The 16,983-nt window shown below is 42.9% G+C and overlaps 1 protein-coding gene across 4 annotated transcripts in view; it reads right to left on the minus strand.

The window, feature by feature from the left end:
* LOC134451354 (AP-1 complex subunit sigma-2) overlaps nt 1–14,830 on the minus strand; it is a 52,268-nt gene extending 37,438 nt beyond the window's left edge. For all 4 annotated transcript variants that reach the window (XM_063201760.1, XM_063201761.1, XM_063201762.1 and 1 more), the window contains exons 1-2: nt 14,713–14,830; nt 12,545–12,723 (exon numbers count right to left, since the gene is read on the minus strand). In XM_063201760.1, coding sequence (XP_063057830.1) covers nt 12,545–12,723; nt 14,713–14,715 — 182 coding nt within the window. In that variant the 5' untranslated portion in view covers nt 14,716–14,830. The remainder of the gene's footprint in view (nt 1–12,544; nt 12,724–14,712) is intronic.
* Between the last annotated feature and the right edge of the window lie 2,153 nt (nt 14,831–16,983).

The following is a 16,983-nucleotide window of genomic DNA, read 5'->3' on the forward strand; positions in this document are numbered from 1 at the left end:
TTTCTCTGTCTCTCTCTCTCCCACTCTCTCTCAAACACACACACACACACGCAAACACACACACACACACACACGAACACGAACACACACCCCACAGTCCCTCTCCCTCTCTAAACCCGAGCGCTTTAAAGAGAGATAACAGTCGAGCGGCCCTGTCAGGCGCAGAGGGTCGCCACTGCGAATGACAAAACGCCTCCGCGCATCGCCTCCCTTCCATTAGCTTTCCAGGCACATGTGCTTGTGCTCCTCCTGTGTGTGTGTGTGTGTGTGTGTGTGTGTGTGTGTGTGTGTGTGTGTGTGTGTGTGTGTGTTTTTATGTGACGGGATCTAATGACAATTAGCTCGGCAAACAATGGGGGGGCACGTATGAGCATGCTTTTTATGTCCCAATAAAGGTCAGCGTTAATTTGCAGCGGGAGTCTGCAGCAGTGACTGTGGTTGTGTGTGTGTGTGTGTGTGTGTGTGTGTGTGTGTGTGTGTGTGTGTGTGTGTGTGTGTGTGTGTGTGTGTGTGTGTGTGTGTGTGTGTGTGTGTGTGTGTGTGTGTGTGTGTGTGTGTGTGTGTGTGTGTGTGTGTGTGTGTGATGGGGTCTCTGTTCTGAGTGTGTGTCTCTTGGGGTTCACAGATGGTTGATGGTTGTGTGTATGAGGGGTGTCTGGTGTATTGTACGTATGAGTGTGCCTGCTCCTAATGTTGCGTGTGTCCGTGTGTGTGTGTGTGTGTGTGTGTGTGTGTGTGTGTGCATGTGTGCATGCGTGCGTGCATGTCATATGGGGTCTCTGTTCTGAGTGTGTGTCTCTCTTGGGGTTCACAGATGGTTGTCTGTGGCGTGCCGGTCCATGCACGCCTGTCTGTCTGTCTGTCTGTCTGTTGTGGGTCTGCTTTGATTTGCTCTGGCGATGGGAGAACGGGAGGGGAGGGGACGGAGTTAGCTTGTTTTACATTCTTCGCCAGTCTTCAGCCTGAGGTGACCCCCCACAACCTCCTAACTCCCATTTCTGATGCTCCGTGCTTCCTGATTAAATTTCTTTTTGAGTAACGGAGGACAGAAACACCCTTGACAGCCAGCCATGTCCTCCACCACACCTTTTCTAAATCAAAGAAATAGCGCCCATGAGAAAAATGTAGCCGAGAGAGAGAGCGAGAGAGCGAGAGAGCGAGAGAAAGGGAAAAACAACAGTCAGGCCCCACAGAATACAAAAATGAATGCAAATCAGTCAGACACGCAGCAGCAACAGCGGCAGCAGCAGCAGCAGCAGCAACAGCAGCAGTATTTCAGTCTGTTTCTAGGAAGAGCAGCTGAACAGCTAGACATGACTCGTCTAAAATCCTATCCAGGACATATTTGGATAAAAGAAAAAGAAGACAGGGTAAAAGGGTGAAGACGCTTCATGTGACATGACATGAGACGTAGAAATACTGTATCTGTTGCTGTATGGATAAACACACGAGGCTAAAGACATGTGCACCTGAACACTGACTGAATTTTCTCTTCATATGAATTTGAATAACAGATCTGCACGCTGAGACACTCCTATTGATGCTTACGGCCATCACTCTGATGTTTTCAGCCCTGATGGCACTTCCCCGGACTGTTTTCATCTTGTATGCGCTTTCAACTTTGTGATTGTGCGTGAATGAGACCTGACTGCATAATCTAATATATCATTCAGTATGATCATGCCATGAAGACAAAATATAGAAAGAATATCTAAACAAAAAAATTGGAACAAAAGCAAAACCTTCATGATCCCTTCATAAGTTCATTTCCCAAAACATGAGATGCATGTGATGCTCTTTATTGCGGCTACCAGATTCAACTATGGTTCAGCGCCGCTGTGGGCTAAGCAGGGCGAAACAAACTTGTCTTACACGCACTTCAGAATGATGTAATGTCCACACATTCGACTCCGTTTCTTGAGGTTTATTGCTCACCATATCAACGCAGACTCCAATAGTCTTTAGACCCCAATAGTCATTCACGTGCAAGGTAAAGCAATCTTCCAGTTAACAGAGTTTGCAGTTTGGTCCATGCAATGTGCGAAGTGCAGTGCGGTACACAAAAGGAGGGCCTTCTCCCATGCTCACCCCACGCCAAACTGAACTAACGCACAGGTGCCAGGTGGGCACTAATTAAAGGGCTTCCAATTGCGCACCACACACGCCCAGTGCCACACCCATGTCCACAATAACCAATAAACAAAAGCCACAAATTAAAGTAAACCAATCCCCATAAAGCTGTACCATAATGAAAACAAACAATATAAAGAAGTAATTATGGCTCCTACACTCTTGATCTGTAACCAATAAACCTCAAACATGTCATGTTGTCCATGTGCATGAGCCATAACTTTTGGCGACTGAATCAAAACACATTATGACTGAAACATGACTGTCACACACGTGACTGAAACACAGTATGTTGAATGCATCCACTTGATCACTGCCCTCTCAGCTGATATGACATCCATGTTAGATTTGGGAAAGAGCAAAATGGAATAAAAAGAGAAAAAAAACCCTTGTTTCTTGAAACAAGTCATATTCTCTACTGCTATTCAATGTGCCAAACAGTAGACAGACATGAAGACGTGTGCACCCGACCACTGGCATCCAATTTAGCATTACATCCATGGCAGACATGGGGAAGAACAGAAAAAGAGGATCAGAAAAAAAGAAAAAGAGAAGAAAGAATGAAAGATTTGATGTGCCCTCAACAAGTGAAGCCCCATTCTCCATGCTCATGAGGCATGAGATTTGAGCGGTGGCGTTGCTGGCTGGTTGTTGTTTGGCAGAGTGCGGCGACCAGCATTGATTGGCAGGCCGGTTGCCGTGTGATGCCGCCGCCGCTGCTCACGTACAGGTCACCGAGGCTCAGCCCACACCAAGAGCCAGCTCATTGGTTGGCACGGCAACTGTGGATAATGAGGCGAGAATAATGCTCCCTCTCCCCCATCTCTCTCTCTCTCCCTCTCGTTATTTCACCCCAACCCTCTCCAAACCCACCCTCGCTCACCACGACCACCCCTCAAGCCATCCAGGCGCGCCATGGCTTTCATCTTCCCCCCTTTACCCCAGCTCAACTCTCCCACAGCCTGCCAGACAGCAACCCTCCAACGTATCCCTTTAACTCCATCACGAGGCAAGAAGAACAAGAAAAACAGTGTAATAATAGACAAGTCTTCATGGCAGGTGTTGGTGGTGGTGGTTAAGTCGTGACGCAGCTCACTGCAACATTACAATTTGAAAAACAAGAGACAGAAAAAAGTGTGAGGATGATGATGAACCGCGTTGCCTTGCCAGCTTCTTCCAAGCTGAGCTGTAGCACCTCCACATCTTCTCCTTAATGTGGAGAGAAGGCAAACTCACACCCTGTTGTTTTCTGCTCAGATTCACCTGGTTTGCAGGATTTCACCGCAGTACTTGGCAAGACAGCATATTAGCGTTGCAATGCAACTTATTTCGTGTTTTTATGTGCTTCAGAGGCTGAGATATATTGGTATTTATATGTTGAGGGCAACTTTTCTTTAAAAAAGGCTTAGGCATTCAGCAGCCTTTTTGCAAGTGCTTTAGGCATCAATGGGTACAACAACTTGGTTAACACCAATGTGTGCTGTCCATCTGCGGCCAGTGAGGAGCTGTCAGACTCTACTTGGGGGTGTCCGTCTAACCAACAGGTGCTGTCTATCTGTCTGCAATTCAGTGTGTGTGTGTGTGTGTGTGTGTGTGTGTGTGTGTGTGTGTGTGTGTGTGTGTGTGTGTGTGTGTGTGTGTGTGTGTGTGTGTGTGTGCAAGTATGTGTGTGTGCAAGCATACGTGTGTGTGTGTGTGTGTGTGTGTGTGTGTGTGTGTGTGTGTGTGTGTGTGTGTGTGTGTCTGTGTGTGTGTGTGTCAGTGACGTGCACTGGGATTTATGGCTGGTGAGGCAACTTTTTCAATATCAGATTTTCAAATAAATAATTGCCAAATAGGCCTACCGACAAGTTCCATATGTCATAGCAGCTTTCTTAACATAAGGTAGGCCTACATATTTTGACATAAGCTTACTGCATTTCCGCAGAGAAAATGCTATTAGATCTCTCTCTCACACACACACACACACACACACACACACACACACACACACACACACACACACACACACACACACACACACACACACACACACACACACACACACACACACACAGGATTCAAACAGTGGTCTCACATAAACCACACAGCACCAATGGACAGCAGAGCAGAGGAGAGGAGAGTAGTGGCGAGGAGAGGAGAGAAGAGGAGAGGAGAGAAGGGGAGGGGAGAGGAGAGGAGGAGAGAAGAGGAGAGAGGAGATGAGAGAGGAGGAGAGGGGAGAAGAGAGAGGAGAAGAGATGAGAGGAGAAAGGAGGAGGAGTGGAGAGGAGGAGGAGAGGAGCTCAAGGAGAGGAGAGGAGAGGGAGAGGAGAAGAGAGAAGAGGAGAGGAGATGGGAAAAGAGAGGACAGGAGAGGAGATGGGAAAAGAGAGGAGAGGGGGAGAGGAAAGGAGAGAAGAGAGGAGAGGGGGAGAGGAAAGGAGAGGAGAGGAGAGGAGAGGAGAGGAGAGGAGAGGAGAGGAGAAAAGGAGGGGAGAAGAGGAGGGTAGGTGAGGGGAGAGTAGTGGAGAGTGTAAGCTCCTTCACAGCCCACTGCTCTCACACACACACACACACACACAGTGATCTCACATAAACCACACAGCAGCAGCAATGTAGACTGAGCATCACGGCGGATGCTCAAGACACACAGGATTCAAAACATGGTGTCATATAGACCACTGAGCACCACGGCGAACAAACCGGTGTGATAGCTTTTGTCATACGAACTGGACTCTCGTGCAAATATAGGCCTACATCTACTTGTACGAGGCTACAGCAAGCGATGTGGGACAAAGGTGTGGCAGGAAGCGAATGTCAACGTAAACAGATATTATACACACGCTTCGATATGGTCACCAAATATTTTGGGACTGTCATTTCTGTTATGCCTACACCTTGGAATTCAATCAGAGTCTTGTAGTTACACGGGTATATTTGATTTACCTCAACGGTACCCTGTACTCAACTTTACAAACAGTTACCGGGCACATGAGAATCCGGTGCCCATCACAAGAGCTACCACACTGGACAGAATCACGGCGGATTCTCTACCTCCCCACGGGTCTCACAAACACAGGCTTCACACACATAGGAAATTTGTCTTACCTGAACTCGTGCATCAGGTCCATGCGCCGCTCTTTTCCTTCACTTTAGCGTTGTGCATGCTAACGTTACTTTAGCCGGTGCTGTTCATCCAAAGCCCCAAACGTCGCCCCAAACGTCCAAAGCAATTTGGCATTGAATATGAGTAGCCGCGAGGATTTTTGTTTCGTGAGGCTCCTTAGTCCTTAGTAAATTGTTAAGTCGTAAAATCCCGAATCCCGAATCCCGAATGGTCTTCCACACATTCTCGCCGGTTGCAAACAAGACACAGGGGAAACAACAATATTTTCTGCAGTGTTGTACCACTCACTTTGAAATGATCGGGTAGTTATTCTGACCGGTCACCTGAGTAGCAAACCCTTCAGCTCTGTCGGTCCTCCATTCTTTATCACATATTTTCCCCTTGGAAATCCAACTTTGAGAATGCTCTTAGTTTCGTTATGAAATCCACTTGTAGCAGTCAACGTGAACAAGCTAGCCAACAACACCGACTGACTGTATTGTGAATTTCAGATTCGCTATGACGTAACTGGCCAGCAAGACTCAACTCCAGAAGGAGTCTGCGGCCGAGGCCAAGATGGCGTCAGCGGAGGAAGGCGTGTTCGTTTGAGCTCGTCAAGGGAAGTGGTTATTACAACTTTATAACAACTAATATTGATGCAAACCATTCGTTTTATTTCGTGTTACGCTATGTTTAATAACTGAACTTCATGGGAAAGAAATTGAAGAGTGGAAAAATAAAGAAGAAGATACCGAAGATGGCAGCAGACAAGGCTAACCATGTGGGTGAGCAAGTGGAAGACATGATATTCTTTGACGACTCGAATTCAAAAATAACTGAAGACATTGCTCTAATTCCCTTGCCGAATTTAAAAGAGAAGAATCACACAGTGTTAACGAGGACATTTTAGCTGCGATAAGCAAATTGTCCCTCAAGCATGATGCTACCTTCCAGAAAGTGTCAGTGATTGAAAAAACAACTCAGGCTACTTCAAAAGAACTGGACAAATTATCCACTACAGTGAAGCAACTCGTTGCCGAGGTTGGTGAAAACAAAAAGGAGCTTTCCCGTCTGCAGAATGAAGTGCACATGCTGAAAAAAGACAACACCGCTTTGAAAAAAGCTTTGATCGAAACGCAACGCTACGGCTGGAGATCCTTTCTGAAACTCCATGGTTTGAAAGAACAAGCTGGAGAAGATGTCAGAGGGAGAGTCATCGAGGTTCTACAGCGAGTGGCAACTGATCTTCCTGCTAACGACCTCTACGCGGGTGTGGATGTGGTACACCGCCTCGGGCCGCCACCAACGGATGCGAAGTGCCGCTCAATTATCATCCGCTTCTCATTCAGAAGAGTGAGAGACGCGATCTGGCAAGCTTCGAAAAAGTGCAAGTTTCTTCAGCATAACGAACTATCTATCACGGAGCCTGTCCCACCAGAAGATAGAGCGGCACGAGAGAAGTTGTGGCCTTTAGTCCAGAAGGCAAGAAGCCAAGGGAAGAAGGCATCTTTCAAAGACTCTCATGCTCTCATCGACGGTAAAAGATATGATTATACAGAGGTCACTGTGGATTGAATGGCATAGGCTATAGCTCCATTTCTAGTAAACATGCCAAATCTACCTTTGCTCTTATTTTCCTTCAGAGATGATAGGCTCTTAATTTAGTCCTGCCTTTTTAAGTTGTATGGTTAGACCTACTCTAATTTATAGGATAGGCCTATATTTCCCAGTAACTTCTGTGGTAGCCTATTTTTTTCTCTCTTTTGCTGATATTAGCCCATACCAAAAAAAAAAAAAAAAATCCTTTGTTTTTCAATAAGCCTAAATTCAAAATAAACAGTCAGTTTACACTCAGTGAGCTGAACTTAAAGAGATTTCAATAAGTTTAATAGGCTATCTGGTGATGCTTATTGTGCATCAGAATATGTTAAGGTTGTTATCCACCTCCCTTTGTAGGTGAGTTTTTTGTGCAAGTTCTTGCATATCAGTGTTTATTGTTAAGTTTATTTTCATGGTTGAATCTTTGTGTTGTGTGTCTTTAAATGTTAGAGGAATACGAGAAAATGTGAAAAGAAAGGCTTTATTTTTATTTTGCAAGAGAAGTGAGGCAGATTTTGTTCTGTTACAAGAAACACACTCACTTGAAGAAGATGGTAAATTTTGGAAATTACAATGGGGGAACAAGACCTACTATTCTCATGGTAGCAGCCACTCTGCAGGTGTTGCGATACTCTTACATAGATTTAAAGGAGAGGTTTTGGAAATGATGCATTCTTTAGAAGGTAGATGGGTCTTAATTGTTGCCAAATACGATAAGAAAACCTTTATTATCGGTAATATCTATGGGTATAATTCTAGTCAACTTAACAAAATCCTTTTTGCTGAGATCTCCAGTAAAACTAAATCACTCAATGACAAATATAAAGACTCAATAATAATTCTGGGTGGAGATTACAATGAATGTATGGACGGTTCAATTGATAGATTTCCTCCCAAGTTGAATCAAAGTTCTTATTTAAATAACTTAATAGTGTCCTTAACTTCTGATCTATCTTTAACTGATACTTGGCGTTTCTTTAACCCAGATTTAGTTGATTTCACTTGGTCCAACAATACTATGACATTGAAATCAAGAATTGATTTTTTTTTAGTCTCACAGTCTGCTTTGTCTTTAGTTATAGATACCACCCACTCTGCTGCACCTTTAACAGATCACAAACTCATAACTCTCAAGATTGGTGACCTACACACCAAACCAGCAATAAGAGGATATTGGAAATTTAATAATTCCTTATTAACTGATGAGGAATTCAATAACTGTATTAAAGCACTTATTAAAGAGCTGTTTGCTGATTGCAGTGATGGATACAAACAAAAATGGGAATTTTTTAAATACAAAACCAGACTCATTGCTTCAAAACGATGTAAACTAATTAAAGCCAGTAGGAATCAGTTAGAAACTGAATTATTGCAACGCTTAAATGTATTATCCAAAGAAGATAATACAGAAGAAGAAAAGTTAGAAATAAAACAAATCAGTCTGCAACTTGATGCTCTTTATTTAAATCTAGCAAGAGGTGCCTTTGTGCGGTCTAGAGCCAAATGGCTGGAAGAGGGAGAGAAAAACTCCACTTACTTTTTTGCTTTGGAGAAAAGGAATGGTCAAAGGAAAATGCTGAACTGTCTTAATATTAATGGTAAAATCTGTAATGATGACACTCAAATTTCAAACCATGTTTATAATTTCTATAAAGAATTATACACCTCCAATTTTAATGACTGTACAGCAGAGGTGTTCATCAAAAAAATTGAGAGGTACATTCCAACCATAGATGACTCTTATATGTCATTCTGTGACTCTGACATAACGAAAACAGAGATAAGGAAAGCACTCTTTTCAATGAAGAAAGGTAAAGCCCCCGGTATAGATGGTTTATCTATAGAATTCTATGTTCATTTCTGGGAATACATTGAGAACCCATTATTCTGTATGTTCACAGAATGTATTGAACAAATGCATATGACGTCAACTATGAAGCAAGGAGTTATTTCTCTAATTCCTAAACCAGGGAAAGATGTGCATTCCGTTGAAAATTGGCGCCCAATATCTCTGTTAACAATTGACTATAAAATTTTAGCACTGGTCTTTGCAAAAAGGTTCAAAACTGGCCTTGATGCTATCATATCAGAGACACAATCTGGATTCATGAAAAATCGCCACATTACAAACAATATAAGACTGGTACTTGATCTTTTGGATTACTCAGATGAGGTACACTCTGAAGCTCTCATGCTACTACTAGACTTTTACAAGGCCTTTGACTCCATTGAGCATCAGTTTATTTTTCAATCTCTCAAGCTATTTGGATTTGGTGAACCCTTTATTAATATTATACAGACACTTTATAAGGACATAAACAGCTCTGTAATAGTTAACCACAGCACTACTCAAAGATTCAATGTTGAGCGTGGAATAAGGCAAGGGTGCCCTCTTTCCCCATTTTTATTTCTGCTAGTGACAGAGCTTCTTGCTTTAAGTATACTGAATGATTCTGATTTAAAGGGCCTAACCATTTTTGAAAGGGAAATTAAAATATCACAACTGGCAGATGACACAATTTTATTTTTACAAGATAAATTACAACTTCCTCATGCGCTGGCTCTTGTGGAGCAGTTTTCTGATGCATCAGGCCTAAAGTTGAATGTTTCAAAATGTGAAATATTACCCCTACAGGTCTGCAATGATACAGTATTGTATAACATCCCAGTAAAACAAACAGTTAAATATTTAGGTATACAAATAACTAAGGATCCCAAGATAAGAGAGGAATTAAATTTTGCAGGGAAAATAATAAAAGCCAAGAACATATTTAACTCCTGGTTACAACGAGATCTTAATATGTATGGTAGAGTATTGCTTTCTAAAGCAGATGGTCTTTCTCATTTTGTTTATCCATCTCTCTCCTTATTTCTAAAAGACAAAACAATAAAACAGGTCAACAAATTATTTCTGGATTTCATTTGGAGAAATAAACCTCATAAATTAAAGAAGGAAGTGGTGGCGGATTGTAAAGCTAATGGAGGCCTAGATGTTTTAGACTTCTCCAACACAATCAACTCCTTCAGGACTGGTTGGATTCGGAGATGCCTTTTACAACCCAACTCACTCTGGTTCTTTATCCCTAATCACATATTCAATAAATTAGGTGGTCTTTCTTTTATTCTTAAGTGCAACTTTTCCCCTTCTAAACTACCTCTTAAACTTTCTAATTTCCATAAGCAATGCCTACTTGCCTGGAGAATGTGCTTTGTTCATAACTTCTCCCCCCATAAAGTATTTATATGGAACAATTCTGATATCACTGTAAGAAACAAAACCTTATTTTACCCTAGTTGGTTTGAACATGGAATTTATGATATTTTCTCTTTATTTGATGATTCAGGTTCTTTCTTGACGTATGAACAGTTTCTGTCACGTTTTCTTTTTCCTATACCCTTTCGTCAATTTCAAACAGTTATAAAGGCAATCCCTCAAGGGTTAGCGCTTTTAATTAAAAGTCACCTGTCATATAATTTACCTAATTTTACTCCACTCTCCTCAGAAATCATATTGAACGGCATTAACATATTTGATAAAAAATGTGACAACAAACATATACGTAAATCTCTTCAACAAAGGGACAGAATCACTCCTAGAGGGAAATTTTTTTGGAATCCTTTAGTTCAAGACATCATTTGGAAGAAGGCTTGGCTACTACCTCACAAATACTGCATTACAAATAAAATAAAGGAAACTCATTTTAAAATTCTCCATAAGATTTACCCCACAAATGTATTTATTTCCAAATACACAGACTTCAGTTCAAATTGCTCTTTTTGTGGTAATGAAGATGAAACCCTTGTACATTTATTTTTTGACTGTAACACAGTGAAACGCTTTCTTGCAGACCTTAGTTTTTATCTTTTTTCACAGCAAGACCTTTATGTTTTCAGTCTTAAAGATATTTTCTTTTATTATGAAAACTCAAGTGACCCTTCTTTTGAATTTTTAGTGAATTTCTTCCTTTTACATGCTAAGTTTTTTATTCATAAGCAAAAATGGAAAAAAATGCAACCCTTCTTTATGATATTTATTTTAGAAATGTCTTCTCTTCTCAATTCTCTCAAACTTGTAAATAATAAGAAAAATGACAGACTTTTGAGTATTCTTTAATTTATTCCTCTTGTTTGTTTGTTTATTGTCTATTTTATTCCTTTTCATTTCTTATTAGAATTGTTTAATGTAACCTAATCCAAATTGTCTATATGTACTATGTTTTCTTGACCTTGTGTGCCTTATTGTAATGTCATGTCTTTGTCATCCTCTTTTATTGCAATAAAAAAAAAAAAAAAAAGAAAAAGAAAAAAAAAAAAAAAAAAAAAACTTTCTCGTCCAAAAAAAAAAAAAAAAAAAAAAAAAAAAGAAGGAGTCTGCGGCCAGGCTACTGCTGGCCTCACCACTGTATATTTCAGTGGGCGTTCAGAGTAAAGAAATGATAATCACACGTAGAAAATAGTAAAAAAAAAAATATCAGGAAATGAGGGCACACCATACATACTTCTATTAAATGTATAAAAACGTTTAATACAATATTACCAGGTTGCATTCACAGAACGAGCAAAATGGCGCATGCGCTCAAGCCTGTTAACGAGGGATTGCGCAATCCGGGGGTGAGGCAAATTCAGAGTTGCCCCAAATTCACCGTATTCGGAGGAATTTGACATGAAATGGGCAAATATTACGATTTTGGCCACAAAAATGACTGAAAACGAGTGAAACAGTTTAAACACTGCTTAAATGGTAGTTATGGTGCAGATGCTCGAAAACAATAGCTGTTATTGTAACTATTATTCACATTTACTGCATCTCATCATAATCATCTCGGGCTGGTGAGGCCGTGCCTCCCCTGCCGTATTGGAGTGCACGTGCCTGGTGTGTGTGTGTGTGTGTGTGCGCGCGCGCTTCTTCCAAGCTGAGCTATGGCACCTCCGCATCTTCTATGGCACCTCCGCATCTTCTAATGTGAAGAGAAGGCTGCTCAGCTGAGAGCAAGCTAACACCTTCGTTGTTTTCACGTGGTTTTGCAGGATTTCACTGCAGCACTTGGCAAGACAGCACATTTTATACAACTTGGTTAACACACCAATGTGTGCTGTCCATCTGCGTCCAGTGAGGAGCTGTAGACACTACTTGGGGTGTCAGTCTAACTAACAAGTGCTGTGTCTATCTACCTGCAATTCAGTGTGTGTGTGTGTGTGTGTGTGTGTGTGTGTGTGTGTGTGTGTGTGTGTGTGTGTGTGTGTGTGTGTGTGTGTGTGTGTGTGTGTGTATACTTATGTTTTGGCAAAGGACGCGCTTAACTTCTTGGAAAAAACGAAAGTACCACGCACTGATGAAGGCTTGATAGCCGAAACGCGTTTGCTTTTTGGACATGGCGGTAATATAAATAAATAATGAGAGGCAGTTTGTGAGTGCGGATTGTGTTGTGCATTTGTGGGCAGTCATTAAATATAAACATATGAGTGTGAGTGTGTGTATGTGTGTGCGCTGTGATCAACCACACGAAATTCACTCTGGTTGTGTGTGTGTGTGTGTGTGTGTGTGTGTGTGTGTGTGTGTGTGTGTGTGTGTGTGTGTGTGTGTGTGTGTGTGTGTGTGTGTGTTTGTGTGTGTGTGTGTGTGTGTGTGTGTGTGTGTGTGTGTGTGTGTGTGTGTGTATGTGTGTGTGTGCGCGTGCGCGTGTGTACACATGCGCCAAAACCAACCGAACCCACCACCACACCAACCTTTTGTAAACGATCTTGAGGTCTCTCCACTCCAGGAAACTGCACATCTTGGGCTTGCGGGCCAGCACCGTCTGCACCAGCTCCCGGGTGATCTTCTTCTTCTCCTTGTCCGACAGCGGCACGTACCACTTCTGAAGCCTCAGCTTGCCCTGGCGACTGAAAAGCAGCATGAACTGCATCTGGAGAGAGAGAGAGAGAGAGAGAGAGACAGAGAGACAGAGAGACAGAGAGACAGAGGGACAGAGTGAGAGGGAGGAGAGCATGGGTAGGGACAGGGAAAGATGGGAGGGGCACAGGGCAGGTACGGGGGTAACAGGTAGAGATGGGGTAGGGACAAGAGGGAGATGGGGGAGAAGCAGTAGTAAGCGCACAGGCAGGGATGGGGGAAAGAGAGAGGGAAAGACAGGGGCAGGAACAGGGGGGAGATGGGGGGGGGTGAAATGGGGAGAAAGGGAGACATGGGGAGATGCATGGAGACCACAGGAAATATGGAGAAATGAGGAGACGGGGGAGATGGGGGAAAGCCATGGGCAGGGAAAGGGGGAGATGGGGAGAGACAGGTAGACAGCGGAGATGGGGAGAGAGAGAGAACAGAGAAGGGAGGGCACGGGGGGAGATGAGGAGACATGGAAGATGGAGAAAGGCAGGGGCAGGGACAGGTGCAGGTAGGTGGGGAGACAGGGGGGGGAAGGGGGCACCATGGGACACGGGAGGCAGGCAAGTGGTACATGGGGAGATGGGGGAAGACATGGGCAGGGACAGGGAGGGGGGATAGGGAAAGGCAGGGGAGATGGGAAGACCGGGAGGGGGGATAGGGAATTGCAGACAAAGATGGGGAGATAAGAGGAGGGGGATAGGGAAGGGCAGGTTGAGATGAGGAGACCCGGAGGGGGGTTGAGGAGATGGGGAGACACCCGGAGAGATGGGCAGCCAGAGAGATGGGAGGGGTAAGCAGCAGTGGGGCCCGAGATTATGACAGCACCAGGGCAGAGGCGAGGCGTGGGCAGGACAGAGGCAGATGGAATAGCGTGGGCAGTGTGCATGCAGTGGACAGTGGATAGGGACAGACAGAGGTCATAGGTGATTAGACAGATGTGGGGGATTTAAAAAATAATAAATAGTTATTATAATAAGGTGAAATGCAGCGACAATGAGAGAGAGAGAGAGAGAGAGAGAGAGAGAGAGAGAGAGAGAGAGAGAGAGAGAGAGAGAGAGAGAGAGAGAGAGAGAGAGAGAGAGAGATTGGAAGAGAAAGATGAGATTGGTGGTACATGGGTGGGGGGAAGAGAGATTTAGAGAATCTGGAACACTCAAAACACAGACAAGGATGATTTAAACCACCCCTTCCATCTGAACGTGAACAAGCTTCAGCAGCAGCAGCAGAAAGAACTCACAGTGCCATACTTCAAGGATAGATACTGACCCAGATACAGAGTGACATTATAACCTCATCACGCAAACATTGTTAGGCTACTACCCCATGCTTCACTTTGTCACACAACATAGGCAGAGGGAGTGGGGAAGGGAGACACCAGCAAATACTGCCTCACAACACAACCACAGCATGGGTGCCGGCGGTGTGGTATAAACAGGAAAACTCATGATATAATGAATGATTAACACGCTCGATCTCGGAGCGTAAATCATTTGTTTACTGCCTTGGCCAGACGCCGCATCTTGGTTCTCCGTCTAGTAGCCTACACGCACGGCATGTTGATGGGCTACGAAGTACACCTGCACTCGGGTCTGCAGTTCACGACAACAGCATGACTTCACTGTTTACAAATATGGTATAATCCTGTTACACCAGCTCAGTCATTACACCAGGAAAAGCCCCCAACTTGCAAACAAGGTTGAGATTTGTTAGGCTGCATGAGAGCTTGGCAGGGTTGGTTGTAGGATACTAAATACAAATTCAAGTTGTACATTCTGGTTAAAATTCTCTGGTTATTAGTTAATTCCGCACACTTGTCAGCACACTAGTTTACCCAGTTAACTTATTCCAAGCTAATTATACCACCACTCCAAGCCGCAAACAGACATGCGCCGCAAGAGTAAAATCAACACTTTTGACAGGCAACAACGCGCGCGACACTTCAGAATAGGCTTCAAACGACTCGTTTCAGTATGTCCATTAAGGTGCTATATCCAGAATATAGGCTACTCACCATGGAGCTTAACCCTCTTTCTTTCCCGGCAAATTTTATAAGCGCGTACCCAGCGTGGTGCTCAGGGTGATCTCTGAGTTTTAGTATTCACAGTGTATTCCTGTCACAGGCTACCCCTCGGTTTTGTTTCAGGGACCTAGCTACCCCGAGCCGTCGCTTGACCGTTATTTCCCCATTGGTTTAGGGATTACTTTGAAAATCTTCATTGGTTACGTCTTACCGTTATCCCCGCCTCTACTTGTCTTGGGTTGGGTAAATGGCTATGATTCGCTACATGATCTGTCACTTGCTTTTCAGTCGCAATGTCCTTTCAGCCTCATGTTTTCTGAGGGATAAAAACAGTCAGGATCAGAACCATTACTTGCTCGCATCTTTGCAATAATACTTTGTGTGTAGGTAGGTTATATGTAGTGGTTATTATGTTCTGACTATGAAACATCATCAAATGCGTTACCTTCAATTTTGCCAAAGACGCTCTAGGTCGCTGGCTGTCAGCACAGTACCTGTGGCTTGACTTTGGTTCGAGCGTCTGGCAATCTCGCAACAGGGAAATAATTAGTGTCGTGATGAAATGACAGGGATATGGGCCTATGTCCAGGGCATACAGTTTCAGACTTAACTAGATGTCAGTGCACAGTAGGTTTAAAATATGAAATATTTGCAATTATTTTGTGCGCACGGTTTTAATGTTCGACACGTGTCATTATGAAATACCTCGTTGAATTGAATTTAATACACAGACATAAAGGCACGCACACCAGCTGAAAATACTTACACAGCTTAACCACAACGCCCTCTTCTGGTATTTAGAGAGAGCGAGAGGGTGTGTGTGTGTGTGTGTGTGTGTGTGAGAGAGAGAGAGACAGAGAGAGAGAGAGAGAGAGAGAGAGAGAGAGAGAGAGAGAGAGAGAGAGAGAGAGAGAGAGAGAGAAAGACTGCGTTAAGAGAAAATGTAATTAATTTGGAACGGCACATGTGTGCATGTATTGACTTAAGTTAAAATAAAAAAATAAACAAACAACAAAAAACAAACAGCAAAAACAGTAACATTTATGTTGGAGCATAAATCAACTATAATACTGTGTTGTGGGTCTATATTAAATACCTCTATGTGTATGCTGTAGGCTACCTGTATGAAAATGAGGGAATATACAAAAGCAATTCTATAAATAATTGAAGAAATTGTAGGACACCTTCAATTGTATCTCTCCATCCACTAGATGGAGATGTCCACTTAGCCTTAGTGGTGAACAACCTGCAACCTGTTACAATCTACTATACTTACAGAACAGGAACAGCATCACTTTTATTGATTGCTACTGTCAATCTATATGGAAAAGAATATACAAAAGCACTATATGGTGCAATTCTCTAAATAATTGAAGAAATTGCAGGACACTTTCAATTCTACCTCTCCATCCACTAGATGGAGATGTACACTTAGCCTTAGTGGTGAACAACCTGCAACCTGTTACAATCTACATTTACAACACAGGAACAGCAACACTTTTGCTGATTGCTACTGTCAATTCATGATGGTATTAATTAATAATGCATCCATGCAGGTTTAATGACAAAAGGTGTCTTAAGATGCTCATTCAAGTAGGCCGTGCCAATGACGATGTTTGCCGCTTATTGCAAACCACTGCATTTGGATAAAGCCATCTGCTCAGTGAATGTAGGCCTACCTTTTGCATGGCTGGTTTGTAAAACTATCAGTCTGTCTGTACTAACTCAGACCCTTTTTTCAACGATCATTCATTTGTATTTATGTCTACACATGTGTAATATGTTTGTGGCTTTACAAACATGCAAGAGCCACAACGTGAAGTAATAAAATGTATGAAATAATCAGATGAGAGAGGCACTCCTTCATCAAAGCTTTGTATGTACTCTGAGCCAGCATTGCATCTTAGCTCAGGGTAGGACTATAGCCTAGGCCTACTTGTTCTTATTGTACTGCCAGCATCAGTATGCCTAGCAGTAGGCCTATATTATCATTAAATGTGCACTTGAATATTGAACATCTCGAGTGGTGTGTTGAATAAATCTCAATTCTTGAAGTGCATTCAACACAGTTGATGTGTCTGCACTGCAGTACACATTACGAGTACACACACACACACACACACACACACACACACACACACACACACACACACACACACACACACACACACACACACACACACACTTGTGTAAATCAATTAAAACAAGTGTGTAAAATACATCACGTAATACTGCCCGATGCAATTACTGTTGTAATCACAT

The sequence above is a fragment of the Engraulis encrasicolus genome, chromosome 6 (genome assembly GCF_034702125.1).
Source record: "Engraulis encrasicolus isolate BLACKSEA-1 chromosome 6, IST_EnEncr_1.0, whole genome shotgun sequence".
Lineage (NCBI taxonomy): Eukaryota > Metazoa > Chordata > Actinopteri > Clupeiformes > Engraulidae > Engraulis > Engraulis encrasicolus.